General features: G+C 40.7%; 1 protein-coding gene across 1 annotated transcript in view; it reads left to right on the forward strand.

Moving 5' to 3' along the window:
• LOC129437730 (transmembrane protease serine 4-like) overlaps positions 1-14,281 on the forward strand; it is a 31,324-nt gene extending 17,043 nt beyond the window's left edge. The window contains exons 2-13 of the mRNA XM_055196025.2: positions 607-661; positions 794-934; positions 1,490-1,642; positions 3,274-3,403; positions 6,430-6,543; positions 6,853-6,896; positions 7,174-7,336; positions 7,838-8,007; positions 12,115-12,213; positions 12,312-12,454; positions 12,783-12,932; positions 13,026-14,281. Of these exons, the coding sequence (XP_055052000.2) occupies positions 607-661; positions 794-934; positions 1,490-1,642; positions 3,274-3,403; positions 6,430-6,543; positions 6,853-6,896; positions 7,174-7,336; positions 7,838-8,007; positions 12,115-12,213; positions 12,312-12,454; positions 12,783-12,932; positions 13,026-13,037 (1,374 nt within the window). The 3' untranslated portion in view covers positions 13,038-14,281. The remainder of the gene's footprint in view (positions 1-606; positions 662-793; positions 935-1,489; positions 1,643-3,273; positions 3,404-6,429; positions 6,544-6,852; positions 6,897-7,173; positions 7,337-7,837; positions 8,008-12,114; positions 12,214-12,311; positions 12,455-12,782; positions 12,933-13,025) is intronic.
• Positions 14,282-16,228: the final 1,947 nt, after the last annotated feature.

Genomic DNA, 16,228 nt, shown 5'->3' on the forward strand with positions numbered 1-16,228 from the left:
TTTTGAGTATGCGTTGCATACTTGACAAACAAATCACTCTGTCACACGTTCATTGGTTAACATCAAGAGCTCTGAGTACATCTGCTATGTAAATGACACTGACTGGACAGATTTGCATAAATGCCCAAGAGAAATGCAGATGCTTAGTCACTCATAAGAGACAACAAGTAAAAATGCTTTTATTTATATATTTTTCATTTTAATTACAAAACATATTATCATATTATCATTACCATTTAAAGGACAGTTCACCAAAAAACTAATATTAAGCACACAGTTGACGGTACCCATTGACTTCCATAGTATTTGTTTTTCCTAGCACATTAAAATCAGCTTTTTCTGTATCTGGTGCAGTTATACCGCAGTCTACGTGTTAAATCAAGTAGGATGGTTTTACAAAAAACAACTTAAAAGATTTCACGAACTGTTCGAAAAATTTCCTTTGTAGCACCGAAAGTGATACAGAAAGCTCCAGCTGAGTCATATAGCCACTGCAGGCTACGTGTGTTCAAGAAATAACTAAATGACCTCACACTTTCTCTCTCTCTTTCCCCTTATTTCTCTCTCTTTCTCTTCACTTCCTTCTTCTTGATTTCTCATTCTCAGGGTAAAACACAGGTCCCTGAAGAGAACACAAGACCCCTAAACCCAACACATCAAGGTACAGTATAGTTGATCTAATGTATCACCTGCCTCATCACCCATATACTGTAAATACCCTCCTTTGTGATACCTGATATTCAAGTGGGTGTCTTACGAGAAAGAAACTGAATCGATTCATATTCTCCTCCAGTGCCTCATCCCGGAAAACACCGAAAAGCCAAGGCAGCTCCAAAGATGCAAAATAAAAGAAGGCCCACCGCAAAAAAGATCATCATTACAATCCTCATAGTTTTGGTCATATTGGCCATTCTGGCTGTGGCTGCTTACTTTAGTAAGTTATCATTACCATTGCATGTATTAAATCTGTATATGTTCAAAGTTCAAACAGAAATGACACTTTGGCCATTCATTCACCCTTGTGCCAAAACAAAAGGAGACGTTTGTGACCCTGTCAGTAAAAACTCAGCCAAAGTCAGATTTACTGTTTTCAACATAAAATCATCTTACATAATGGAAATAACATTCAGTGAAAATATAACCTTGATATCTTTAATATTGACTGAGTAAGATAATGTCAAATCAAACTTTATGCTCAGACAGCAGACGAGTACTGGCCGGATCCGCATCAGAGCTGTTGACTTCGGTGCAGATCTAGTGCGGATCCGGCCTAGAGTCATCTGCTGTCTGCATTATTAGATTATGAGACTTATTTTTGATTTCTTCAAATTTTACCCAACCACAGGCTGAAATAACCCAGCATTTCTTAAACTTTTTCAACTCACCAAACACAACTTTAGTTGGATTTGGCTGAACATATTTTCCTAATGAATGTTTTTATTCCTTTTCTCTTCCCGTTTTGTCTAAATCATCCATTGTGGTGGCACAGTCAAGCAGTTGATCGATAGCAAGTATTTCTTCTGCTCCAAGTCGGTTAAGTTCATTCCTCTGGAGAAGGCTTGCGATGGTAAAGCGGATTGCAGCGATGGAGAAGATGAATCAGCCTGCGTCATGAAGTTTGGACCGAATTCAACTTTCCCCCGTGAGATACCTGCAATCATACGCATGCAAATACACACGTGCATAAACACACACCTACAGTACATACAGTACCTACCCACAGACGTGTTGCTATTTAGAGATAAACAACAGTTAGTACCCTAACCTCACCCATGTTTTTTCTTTAACTTAACACTTGACCCTGGACCACAAAACCTCAGTCATGAGTCATAAGTTGGACAGCAATATTTGTAGTACGCCAAAGGAAAAATGGTCTAAAAGGGTTAGTCCTATTCTCATAATGATTATTGCGTGTGTTTTGGGCGTAATGTTCAATAAACCAATGAGATTCTCATCTCTCATCCCCCCAGTTGCGCTCATGCCATGCCAATTTTCTATTTAGGTTGTAGAATTTGTAAACTGAAAAACTAGCATTTAAAAAAAGGAATGCAATATTAGCACTTTTTAAAAGAAACAAAAAATCAGCTTACCAGGCTACAGGTGAAGCAACTCTTTACTCCTTCTAAAGTTTTGTAAACTTTCCTCATTTATGTCCAAGAGACTCAATAATATTTTTTTACATTTCAATCCTTTAATTTTTCATATAAAAATGTTTGTGTGCTGTTGCGCATCCATGGTGTAAAAAGCAAATGCACGTTGTCTTCCCGTTTATAGGCGCATATTACTAATGCGGTCCTAAAAGCAACAAACAAAGAGTTTTTGCTCTTTTCTCCCCCTACAGGTTAGAAGCGGTATTGTTCATTACCAATGTCATAAATACTGAGGCATAGCTGGCTCTGAATGGATTGCAGGTCTGCCGTAAAGCAAGTTTTTGTAGTTTTCACTCGAACTACAGGACCACTACCCGACGGTTGGAAACTTCTTTAGTGCGATTTTGGCCGATAGAGGGCTGCAAAGCGAATGTGAAAGTGCTGCTCACCCTGTTTTGAGTGGATGAACGACTGAAACTTTTTTGGAAGCGTTATTTTAAGGTAAAAAAAACTCTTTGGTGTTGCTTTAAATAACAATTTTGCACCATTGAGTTTAGACTTTAGACCAGGTTTTAGTTGATCAGTGGTGTAGTCTGTTTTAGTTGCCTCAAAATAGCAAAGTGTCAACAATGCCCCTGAACACACCTTGTTTTCAGACCAGAGTACCCATAGGCGCAGAAATGGGTGCAAATGCATTTACTATTTAAACAACATGACTGAAAAATGCGATCAACACTTGGGTCACGCTTGCGTTGGGTGTATGATAGAGCCCATTATGTAAAGTTTCTACCATAAATATATAAAATCTTATTTTTGTAAGTGGATGCAGTTCCTAAGCACTTCATTTGGATTTGAACTTTAAAGGTGATTTTCTCAATATTGATTTTTTTTGGACTCCCATATTCAAGATATTAAAATAGTCTATCCTAACAAACCATACATCAATGGAAAGTTTATTTATACAGCTTTCAGATGATGTATAAGTCTCAATTTCAGAATATTGACCCTTTTGACTGGTTTTGTGGTTCGGGGTCATATATTTTGTTAATGTAAATATTCATGTGATCAAGAAAGCTTTAAGCGTTTCTTTAATGTACATTATATACATGCAGTATAATGAATAATAATGGATGCTTATTTTATTGTGATAAAATGTATATTTTTAAATGTTTCCTCTCTATAGTACAGCTGGCCACATCTAATAATGTACTGCAGGTATACAGTCCTGATAACAATAAATGGAAAAGCGTATGTGCAGATGGATTCACCCAACAACATGCTGAGACAGCGTGTCAACTCCTGGGATATACATCGTGAGTATCAGTCTGTATAAATTATAGAGTCTTTATACAATAATAGTTCACTGTATAAGGAGACGACCCCATGAAATCAGAATTTAAGTTTAATGCTTTTAGTCAATGTTTGTTAGCTTTTATGTCATTTACACTTTCTGAAGAAAAGGTGCAAGAAGGTACACAAGTTGTCACTGAGGCGGTAACTTTTCAAAAAGTACACTTATGTAACTAAAAGGCGCATATTGGTACCTCAGAGGTACACATTGCACCTTAGAGCAGTGCTTCCCAATCCTGGTTCTCAAATACTCCCTCCCAGAAAGTTTTAGATACAGCAGGGAAAATAAGTGTGACACATCAGCATTTTTATCAGTAAGGGGATTTCTAAGTGGGCCATTGACACAAAATTTCCACCAGATGTAACCATCAAGCCAAATGTTGAATTCATACAAAGAAATCAGAACATTTACGTATACAAGTTAATGACACAGGGAAATAATGATGGGTAAATGGGAATACTTCATAATGGGTAAAAGCAAAGAGCTCTCCTAAGATCTTTGTAATCTCATCGTTAAAAAGCATGTTGACAGGAATGATTATAAGCGCATTTCCAGAATGCTGAATGTTCCTGTGAGCAGTGTGGGGGCCATTATCCAGAAATGGAAAGAGCATCACTTCACCATAAACCGGCCGCGATCCGGTGCTCCACGTAAGATCCCTGTCAGAGGAGTCCAAAGAATAATCAGGAGAGTTCTCCAAGAGCCAAGAACAACTCAGACAGAACTTCAGGAAGACCTTGCATCAGCATGTCACGGTACGGTTTTACACAAGAGAGAACCCAAACGCAGACACGACGTAAATAATAAACTGAAGGTTTATTAAACACAAAAAACCCACGAGGGGGTAAAACAGATAATAAAGAAACAACGGAGATGAAACACGGAACTGGCAACCAAACACAAAATAACACTGATGCAGATAACAAGATTCAGGAAGCCCGGATGACGGGAACAACAAACACTGAATCAAGACGAACGAACGAGCACACGACAGAGAACGAAAGGGCATTATAAAGAAACACACAAATGGGGAACAGGTGAACATAATTAATTACGCAAGACACGAGTACATAAGGGAGTAGGGTAAAAGTGACAAGACACTGGGAACACGTGACACAAATACATGATGTGAAAACACGTGTCCCCACACAAAACACAATGCTGCCATGATCTTGCCCTCTGAAATCAGACCTGAACCTATACTAAGGTCTGGCAAGACCATGACAGCGACAAGACACTGGGAACACGTGAAAGCCACACACACAATATGACTCCACGTGTCCCCACACAGAACATAGTACTGTCATGGTCTTGCCAAATGTACTCACACCTGAATTTAGTACAAAGGTCTGGCAAGCCCATGACACAGCAGGTACTGTTGTTTAAAAAAAAAAAACTATAAGCAAACCACTGAACCGCCATTGCATCCATGCACGCTCACCATGCAAGACTCCATTGCTGAACAATAAGAATGTTGAGGCTTGTTTAAAGTTTGCATTTGGAGAGCATTTGGAGAAGCCTGTGGATTATTTGGAGACTATAGTATGGTCAGATGAAAGCAAAATTTAACTTTTTGGCATTCTACACACCATGTTTGGAGAAGAAATGGCACTGACCACCACCCCAAGAACACCATACCAACAGTTAAGTTTGGGGGTGGAAGCATCATGGTTTGGGGCTCCTTTTCCGAACGGGGTACTGGCAGACTTCATATTATTGAAGGCAGAATGAATGTAGAAATGTGCCACGACATTCTGGATAAAAATCTCCTGCCATCTACCAGAAAGATGAAAATAAAAACACAAGGCCAAGAAACAATGAAGTGGTTTCAAAGAAAGAAAATCAAGTTGCTTGAATGGCCTAGTCAATCACCTGATCTAAATCCCACAGAAAATCTATGGAGAGAACTGAAGATCAAAGTTCATAAAAGAGGCCCAAGGAAACTTCAAGATTTAAAGACCATTTTTGTGAAAGAATGGGTGAGAATCACTCCTGAGCAATACAGACAACTGGTCTCTCCATACAAGAGGCCTCTAGAAGCTGTAATCACCAAGAAAGGCTTTTCTACAATGTATTTAATAAAGTGTGTTCAATACTTATTCCCTGGGTCATTTCACTTTATTTATTATGACTCAACTTGTATACTTAAATGTTCTGATTTCTTTGTATGAATTCAAAATTTGGCTTCATGGCTACATCTGGAGGACATTTTGTGTCAATAGCCCACTTAGAAATACCCTTACTGATAAAAATGCTGATGTGTCAAATACTTATTTTTCCTGCTGTATCTCCTTATTTAAAACACCCGATTAAACTATTCAGCCTGATGGAACTTTCTTTTTCAATAACATATTTAATCATCAACTATTCCCCAGAATTTATTGTTCTGTACATGAATGAAAAGCTTATTTCATGGGTTCTTTTATTTAGAGAACAAATTCACAGTCTCATATTTTGGATTATTGACATTAGTAAAAAGTTTTAAAGCCACGAAACAAAAATAACCGTCCGTCGTGATGTATATCTCAGTGAAACGGCTTCTAAAATGAAAAACGTAGGGCTGGACTTGAATTTGTCCATCGCGAATTGATTGGATCATTGGAAGTTGGCAGTTTTTGAATTATGTCAAAAATTATGAGGGGCTAAGCTTCCCCCTGGCAACCCCCCCCCCCCTAGCCAAGACCTTGAGTATGGTACGGGCTGTGTGATTGAAAAAAAAAAACGTCGTCAAAACAAATCTGATTGGCTAATACACACTGAAATAAATTAAATCATTTTAAAATTACTAAATTAATAATTCTCTCTTCATCACACAGCCCAAACATGACATACAAAATGTCTTGGAACAGTAACAAACAACAATCAGAGATATGTATAAGCTATCATTTTATGGTCATTGCAGTTTTAAATCTTTGCCACCAGGGGCACTTCCCGCGCCCATGTGAGTACCCCTTGAGTACATTCTAATTGTTTTCTTTATGTTTTTAGTAAACCGTCATACAGCACAGTTCAAGTGGGTCTTTTGCCCTCTGCTTTAAAGATGTCTTTCTGTGCTGTGGGCTCAAGCAAACCACAAACTTTCCAATCCACTGTTTCAGATCGGTGAGTATACATATTAATATATACCTATGCATATACAAGGACCACAGACAGTAAACAAAAGCAAAACCTAAAAACAAGTACAGTATGCTATTGAATTACAGCTAATAATAAAATATCAAAGTGGCATTCATTTGATATAAAGATAGCACACACATTATATTTTGTTTGTAACTAGGACGAGCTGGTTAAAAATAATTGCATAGAGTAATGGTTTAGAAAAATTCTGAAAGTTGCAGATTAAAATTTTTTATCTATTAAAATGTATACATTTTTAAGTGTGGCTTAAATGTCTCTTTTTCTCGTCCTCAGAACGGTATGCAGTACACAAACAGTTGTCACGTTGACATGCTCAGGTAATTGGTCTATGGCATCATAAAACAAACCAATTAGAGAATGAGTCAATAAACAAATAAACAAGGACAACATTAAATTGCAAACAACTCACTCACATAGTCAGTCAAGCAGAACGGTGGGCAGTGAGTCACAATGAACAATGTTACATGACAAAACATGCAGTAAGAAACCAACCTGTGGACAATTTGTAATGCATTAGAAATGTGAAGACTGAGATAAACATGTAATGTCTCATGTCTGCCGCTTCTACTTAGCTTTATATGGTTATGTTTACAGTTGACTGTGGTGTGGGCCACGAGGACCGGATTGTTGGTGGAAAGGATGCGGTTATTGAGAATTGGCCTTGGCAGATCAGTCTGCAATACAGCGGCCAGCACACCTGTGGAGGGTCACTGGTGTCTCCACAGTGGGTAGTTACTGCTGCTCACTGCTTCAACGGGTGAGTACATAAAACACATACGCTTGCAACTGACTTGCTGACTGTATCGTTCACTTAAATAATTTGTTCAAAAAACGTAACTTTGAAATATCTTTGCCTGTAGCATTAGTTGCGTCTTAAAGCAGGCAATAACTTTGTATGCACCATTTGTCCACAATGGCACTTGAAGAATTACTTTTAGACAAGACTTCATAGGCAACCCTTACATCCCTTTATGAAATATTTAAAAGCGCATTGGTGACAATGGTGGTCTCGGATGCATTTTAATTTTTTGAGGTAAACTATTCGAAAAGTTGCCTTCCCCATGAACATACACAAACAGGATTGTGGGATATTAGCTTTTTGTTTTTGATTTGTTGTATATCATGAAGTTTTCTGTCAAATAATGCAGTGTTCCTCCCACAGTACATTGGAACTTTAAGGTGAAGGAAAGGTGATGTCAGTGAATGAAGTTGTAAAATGCATCAAAAAACTCATGCAACTTTTTTTTCTGTTTTTTAGTGATGGTAGGAAAGATCTCGGCAGATGGACGGTGGTTTCTGGAAACACATATCTCAGCTCTTCTGGAGCTTCCGCTGTGAACAAAATCCTCATCAACAGAGATTACAACCCTTCGCAAAACGACTATGACATCACCATGATAAGACTTCAAAATCCTATTACAGTGGGAGGTACGTGAAATCTGTGTACACATACGACTCGACGTGTCTGAAACACAAAAAAATAAAGATGATTGAATGTGATACACATAATATTCTGGAAAGTTACAATTACTTTCCATTACATAATGACGTTCTGTTAATACCGTGCCACGTAACTTAAATTTAATCGGTTTGCACTGCATTACATTCATTATATATGTTTTAGCAATGAAATAGGTGCTCTTTAACCTAAGCGCACTGTCTAAAGAACACAGCGTAAGTGCACTTAGGGCGTGTCCGAATTCACTTTTGCTAGTGGAGAAATGGTCTGGGTGCCTGGCATCAATCTGTGTGATAACATTTTTTTAAAAAAAATTATAAATGCAATATATAATATAGCATTTTTTAAAAGCAAAAAATTTGCTTACTTACTTACATTTTCATTCTTAAATTTTTCATATTTAAAAACGATTGTGTGCTGCTGCGCATCCATGTGTGTAATAAGCAAACATGCACTGTCATCACCCATATTACTAACATGCTTTTTAAATAACAAAAAATTGTCTATTTTATTTGCTTCAAAATAGCAATGCGCATGAACATACCTTGTGGTTCACAAATGGTCGCAAATGCATTTGCTATTTAAATAACGCTCCACAGAAAGTATGAAAGTGATAACTGCGTTGCGCTGAAACTAGCAAAAAAACATGTTGTGGCAGGTGTATAAACGGGGCCCTATTAGTTCCCTTTCACTCGGACACTTCGACATCATGTCAACGACTGATGTTTTGGGAATTGAATGTTGGCATGAAATATTAGCATCTGTCAGCGCCGCCCTGCCGTGCGGGTATAAAATGAGCGGCATTCCACTATGTAAAACAGGGCGGAGTCGTACAGTGACCCGTACAGTGATCTCACACTCGCCGGCTTAACGGTCAGCGGCAGCAGGATGGCCGACCTTCAGGTCACTGAACGAGCCTCTCCCGCAGGGACCCAGCTCTCCATGACCTCGTCCAGGACCACTCTTATCCATTGTTTTCAGAACCCACCACTACACAAAATGAGCAGTTTCCCATTCTTTTTCCAGGTCTTCAGAGAATGTGGGGCACAACGAGCACAAAGCTGTCTTGTCCTACCTCTCTTCTATTGCCAACGTGCTGTTTCGGCCGTTCGAGGAGCCCTTTTTGCCATCCTTGCAACCCGGCTGCCCCACTGTGAGTAGATCTGTGGTGCCTCTTATTCCACTTGCACGGTCCTTGAGAACCTGTTTAGAGCTACCCAGCCCTTCGCATTGGCTTCTACACACTAATAGACTCGGCTATGAGGTTCAATTTGTCCGGTTTCCCCAAAAAATTTCCGGTATCCTCTTCACTACAGTGAAAGTTGCAGCTGCTCATGTTTTGTGTGCGGAGATCACTGTCCTATTGGCGAAGGACGCAATAGAACCGGTCCCTCTGGCCGACATGAGGTCAGGGTTTTACAGCCCTTACATAGTACCCAAGAAAGGAGGTGGGTTACGACCAATCTTGGATTTGCACTTGCTGAATTGTGCACTTCACAAAATGCTGTTCAAGATGAGTTCACAGAAAAAGATTTTTCAATGCATTTGTCTGCAAGACTGGTTTGCAGCTATAGACCTGAAGGATGCATACTTTCATTTCTCCATTCTTCCTTGACACAGGCCGTTTCTCTGCTTTGTGTTCAAGGGGCGGGTATATCAGTACAAAGTTGTACCATTCTGCCATTCCCTGTCTCCCCGCATTTTCACGAAAGTCGTGAAGGGGGCTCTCGTTTCCTGAGGGTACGCAGCATTCGCATCCTTGCATATCTCTACGACTGACTCATAGTGGCACAATCTCGCGAGTTGCTATGCAAACACAGGAATATGGTGCTTCTGCACGTCACTTGTTTGGGTCTTCGGGTCAACTGGGACAAGAGCAATTTTGGCCTAGAGCAGAGGATCTCTTCTCTGTATAGAATTGGATTTGGTCGAACTAACAGCATGCCTCACACAGGAAAGTGCACAGTCTGTGCTGAACTGCTTGAATTCATTGAAACACAAGACAGCAATCTTGCAGCCACACCTTCACTCCGTGGTCAGACCCCTCATTTCTTCGCGTGAGTGTACCCTTAAAACAAGTGTCCAGACATGCTGTGGTATTCACAGATGCCTCCACTCTGGGGTGAGGGGCCACATACAACAGGCATGCAGTCTGAGGAGTGTGGACGGCACCCCAGCTGTATTGGCATATCAATTTTCTCGAGTTGTGGACAGTGTCTTGATCTCGACCACCTCAAAAGCAAGCTACGAGGCAAAGATGTTCTAGTCCTAGATCAACCATCAGGGTGGTCTGCGCTCTCATCGCATGTCGCAACATCTCCTCCTTAGGAGTCAGAAGCATCTGAGGTCACTTCGTGCCTTCACATACCGGGCACACTCAATTGTGCAGCGGATGCACTCTAACAAGCAGCTCGCTCTGGCAAATGGTGACTCTATCCCCACACAGTCCAACTGATAAGGAGACACTTTGGTACCGCACAGATAAACCGGTTTGTGTCTTCGGAGATGTCTTATTGTCAGCTGTTCTATTCTCTGACCGAGGGAACACTCTGTACAGATGCGCTGGCACACAGCTGGCCTTGGGGCCTTCACAAATATGCATTTCCCCAGTGAGCCTGATAGCACAGACTCTGTCCAAGATCAAAGAAGATGGAAAGGAAGTCCTACTAGTGGCTCCTTACTGGCCCATTAGGACTTGGTGCACCGAACTTGCAACAGCTCCTCCTTGGCCGATTCCCCTGGGAAAGGACCTTCTTTGTCAATGAGGAGGCACAATTTGGCAAACTCCATGTCTGGTCTTTGGATGGGATGTGGAGGTTCTAAGTGGGTTACCCCAAGGGGTAGTTAACACAATCACTTTAGCTTGTGCACTGTCTATAAGACATGCTTATGCGTGAAGTGGAATCTGTTCATCGAATGGTTCTCTTCCTTCGAGAAGACCCAGGTAAATGCTGATCAGTGTCAGGCTTTCTTTTCTGCAGCATCAGTTAGAGAGAAGGCTGTATCTCCCCTCTATTTAAGTATATATTGCTGCCATCTCTACTCATCATGACCCAATAGAAGGTAGGTCAGTTAGCACAACCTGGTTATTAGGTTTCTTTTAGATTAAATCCACCTCGCCCGCCCTCTATACCCTCTTGGGACTTGTCCATGGTGCTGAAATGTCTGCAGGACACCCAGCAGATAGTGACCAGTGACTTCCATAGTAGGAAAAAATATTTTGGAAGTATTGTGATAAATGATGAAGAAAATATTTTGATAAATGATGGTAAACACATAGTTGACGGTACCCATTAAATTACATCATATTTTTTTAATCCTACTATGGAAGTCAATGGTCACTATCTGCTGTGTGCCAACATTTTCCCTCAGCAGAGTCTACTCTGTGGTCTCTGTATTGGTGTAGTCTCATTAGAAAGCCACCCCAGAGACCTCGAAATGCAGTAAAGCCCCTGGTGGTTATTCCATGTGTTACTAACCACCTAAGAAACCTCCAAAGGATGTGGCTCCGCAGCCTTCTCAGTGTTATCTAAGGTTACTCAAAGTGGGTTTTAAAGGAAGATGCAGTAGCCAACCTCCTCTGCACTTTATTATGCATATGTTAAAAATAGAGGGCGGAAGGCTTGTGCAGAGGAAGGGGCAGCATCCATGGTGCTTTGGTAGGATTCCCAATACGTCTGTCATCGATGTGACGTCGAAGTGACCAACTAAAAAGGAACGTCTCGGTCTCGAAACATCACGTCCCATTGCCCGTCTTTCTGTAATAGTGCTGAGTCAGCTGGGTGTCTAATGCTCGGTGAAAAAGGCTGATTATGCAGTGCACCTGCCGCTAATTTTATACCTGGCCGGCGCTAGCAGATGCAAATACTGCATGCCAACATTCATTGGCTCTTTTAAATAGCAGATTGGTCCCTCTAAAGGAGTTCTCAATACATTGATCATCAACATGAACCCTCCGTTCCATTCTTTCAGGGATCAAGGGTTTCATATGAGACCTTTTGTGCTGTCTTGTGTTTGGTGAAGACCAAAAGTCTTGTATTCTTCGTGTAAATAATCTTTATATTCATTACATTTAGATACCCGTAAGCCTGCGTGCCTGCCCCCCAAGGACTTGGGCCTTAAAGCAGGAGACAATTTAGTTGTAACTGGCTGGGGACATCTGAGCGAGACAGCTGGTATTCATTTTGTTCATTCTTATCATCACTGAATTCTCACACATATGCCATATCAAATTTACTTTTTATCTTTAATATTAATTAATGTTTCCCTGCAGGTAATTTGTCACCAAACTTACAGAAAGCTCAGATCCCACTGATAGACCAAAATCAATGTTCAAATCCCACAGTCTATGGTTCAAGCATAACTCCCAGGATGATATGTGCTGGTTATCAGGAGGGCAAGGTGGATGCATGCCAGGTATGTTTTGCTCAACCTGATTTTGCCAAGGGAAGAGGGGCAGTTTTTTTGTAAATTAAACCTAAATCCACCCCGAACCCCAACCCTACCCACAGCTCAACCCTAAGGTCGTAGGGAATTTGTGAAAAACAATGGTCTAGAAGCAGCTAGTCCTGGTTGTAAGCTTAAACTTGAAACAAACGTAAACTTATTTCTTAATTCTTGCCCTGAGGACATCAACCACTTGGCAAAACCAGGAGAGCTGTATTGTTCCTAAAAGGACAGTCATCTAAAATTGTGTTAAATAAAAACAAGTGTGAATAATAACCTGTTGTGTTTTCTCTTGAAGGGTGATAGTGGTGGTCCTTTGGTATATTCAGGTGACCGTTGGATGCTGGTGGGTGTGGTTAGCTGGGGTATGGGCTGTGCCAGAGCAGGTTTCCCCGGTGTTTATACCAATATGGACCAAATGCTCGACTGGGTCCACTCGGTCATGCAGGTAAGAGTGAATGCAAATACTGCAATTGATTGTTATTGCATATAGGTAGATATGGGAGTATTTATTATATTTATGATTGTGTTTTGCTTTCAGGAGTTTAAATGAGTTTGGGATGGAGGACACTTAGACAAACCAACAACATGGATTCACTACAAAGATCTTCAGTATGCGATAAGAGAAAAATATATGGAGTAATATGTAAAGTGGGGGTTAAAAAACTGGATTTGAAATGTTATTTAAAGTTGGGGGAGATTACTAAAGTGAAAAAATGCAACATCAAAGCATTTTTATTAATGGTCTTTTGTACTGTATATACAAACTTGCATTTTTGAAGGAACTTATGCTGGAGTTTTTTGTCTGCACTCAGGGTCTTGTGATATGTTTAAAGGTGTCACGAGAAAGATTTTGCACATCTTAATATATGTAGGTATAAATTTGAACACAAATATTGCTAAAAGAGAAACAATAATGTATCTTCTCTTTTGGACAACATTTAATCTTATTGTGGTCTGCAGTGATGCACTACAAGTGATGTCAAATACACAAGTCTGTTTGCAGCCACATCAGGATGACGTTTTCTTTCTTTCTAAGATCTTCCCAAGAGATAATCTTCATTTTAAAGGCCAATCTATTTTGCCAAAGATACCAAAATACAACAAAGCATTTATGCCAAGCAAAAGAAGTCTTACTGTCATGTTAGAAATGGATTGGCATATCATGCCATAGAGACCATGTCAATGACCACGTTGCAATTTTGCTTCTGTGTGTGCATGAAATACACTGTCAGAAAAATGGTCCCTATAGCTATTAATTGGGCAGAACTCTTTAAAAAGGTACTAATATATACCAATTAGGTACAGATATGTATACATTTGGTACCAGTATGTACCTGTGAGGTACTAAAATGTGAGGTCTTTAGTTGCAAAGGTATACATTTTGAAAAGGTATGCACCCTAGCTAGGGTGCATTTTTTTCTGACAGTATACAGAAGTCACTCCAGAACTTTCCATAAATCTCACAGTAATTCTGCTACTGTAGCAATATTTTGCAAATAAATATTTTTATGTAGCACCACTCCTGTATCCACTATAAGCTGGTTTAATTCAGTTCTCACTACTTGAAAGTTTCAGAAGTGACTTCAGTTGTGTGATGTCACGTCTGTAAATAAGTCAACTGTGTGAACAGACTGGGATTAAATACTGAAGTGATGACCATATACAGCTGCTGCATGGGTGCATATGGCCATGAATCAGTTTACCTGAAGTTTTCAATACGTGGATTAGCATTCTTCTTATTGAGTTGTAAAACTCACTTAGCTTTTAAATATTTGTTATTTTTATGCAAACTTAAGTGAGCATACTTTAAAATGCTTTGTTAACTTATGAAGTTTATTTAACTAAGTTCGGGAGGAGCATGGTCATGTGATCCAACCAATCAGTGCAAAGAGGTGCCTATAAAGGGCAGTCCCTCACCTCTGTCCCGTGACTGATTTTTTGCAGCATTTGGCCCCGCCCATATGTCGTCACGTCCGGTTTCGAGCGTTGTTGTGCGACGACGTGCTTTCTCGGCCCGCCACTACTTACCAGCAAGGATTAATTTCTTTCTACCTGAAAATTTGGGGATATTAACCGACACTTTCCACTTCACACCAGGACGCCGAATCCTACTCTCGCCCCTGCCAGCGAGACGTCCGCCATTTTTTCGCCTCGGTTCCTATCCGGCCCAATCAAGCCGAATCATTAATCAGGGACTGATAAAAGCCTCGAAACGATCACTATTGAACTATATCTTTGGCGCAGGTTTAACGCTATGACTAAATGTCTCCTTTCAGACTACTAACCATTTCCCATTGAGCCTCTCGTACTCATCTAGCAAGCAAGGCCACCGGGCCCAAATTTCGCGCCCTCCACCTTCCACCCTACTCCGCCGAGTACCGGGTTTTTTCCTAATGCCTCTCACCACCGGTGGCAGGCGCTCGGCAGGTCCGGGCCGCGTCCTAGAGCGCCGGTTTCAATCAGTTCCCTCGCCCGCATAACAGTGGCTGCCGCTTCCATTTCACCAAATATTTCTGTTATATCCGCCAGCGTCGCAATCCATTTTCCTCATCTGTATTTTTGTCCATAGGATGTTAACTTCAGGTGCTTCCTAGCGTGAGGCTGCCTCCGCTAGCGGCTCAAGCCCTGACGCTATTATCTCTCATTCCTCTGTTTTTAGTTCAACCTGTTCTAAATATCACCAAATATAACGGGAGATTGCCTCCGCAGACCACCGATCCTTATTCATTCAGTACCTCCCCATGCAGTCGTTTTGAAACGCACGGATTATTAACACACGGACCCAAAATAGTCATTGGTTTTTAATCGATATAATATATGCTTCCCCTTTTTTTATCGATATCTTCCTCCGCAACTCGGACTTCTCGATCTCAATGTAGACCGTGTTGATTTTTCTTTCCACGTTACTCTTAAATGGTATTGTACTTACATCCTTCGTTTTGTATTGATTTAGCTACTGTACAGAAATAATTTGCTCTGCTTTTCCCTCTAGTTGCAAACCTAATAAGCAACCGCTCACGCTTTCATCACAACGGCAGACTTTTGCGCTATCACCACCGGCCCGAATCATACTTTTAAATCAAATCTGTCAGTCAGTTCTGTAGTTTTTCGAGTCGTGCGATCTCACACTTGCCATTATGTTATCTAGTTATCTAGAAGCAGCGTCTCCAGCTGCTGGTGATACGCTACCAGGCGTACCTAACTCGCTTATTACACTCTATTTTAGAATATATTGCGTTTTCTCGTCACAGACCCCCCAATACGAACTTACTTTAATGGTTTTTCCCGCTATTAAGACGATCATTTACTGCCGACACCGTGCCTCTATCGTGCCCGGCGTTAAAGTGTCGGCTCGTATGTCCTTCTACAGGACGGTGTTTTGTTCCCTAAGAAGTGCACTAACTAGCTCCATCCTTGCCGCCGAGTCCGACGTTAAAAGCTGTTCCGTGTTCGCGTCATACCCTGATGGATATACAGCTTACCAGGGTTTTTCAGCACCCGCAGCAGCGCGCTCCGCATGTTAGGGGGTTATTTATTTCAAAATCTAACTCTATATTCGTCACCTGCCAGTCGATTCGTTCTTTTGTAGTCGATGGTGGAGCTATGACGCTGATTTTACCATTTAAATGATGTCTGACATTAATCATTGCTTAATTCTGTCCCAGGATCCCTGCATACTCGAAATATATTATTCCAATCTGCCTCTGCAGATCCCGAGCTGTTTAAATCATATGCCGCACA

This window comes from Misgurnus anguillicaudatus, chromosome 24 (assembly GCF_027580225.2).
Source record: "Misgurnus anguillicaudatus chromosome 24, ASM2758022v2, whole genome shotgun sequence".
Taxonomy (NCBI): Eukaryota; Metazoa; Chordata; class Actinopteri; order Cypriniformes; family Cobitidae; genus Misgurnus; species Misgurnus anguillicaudatus.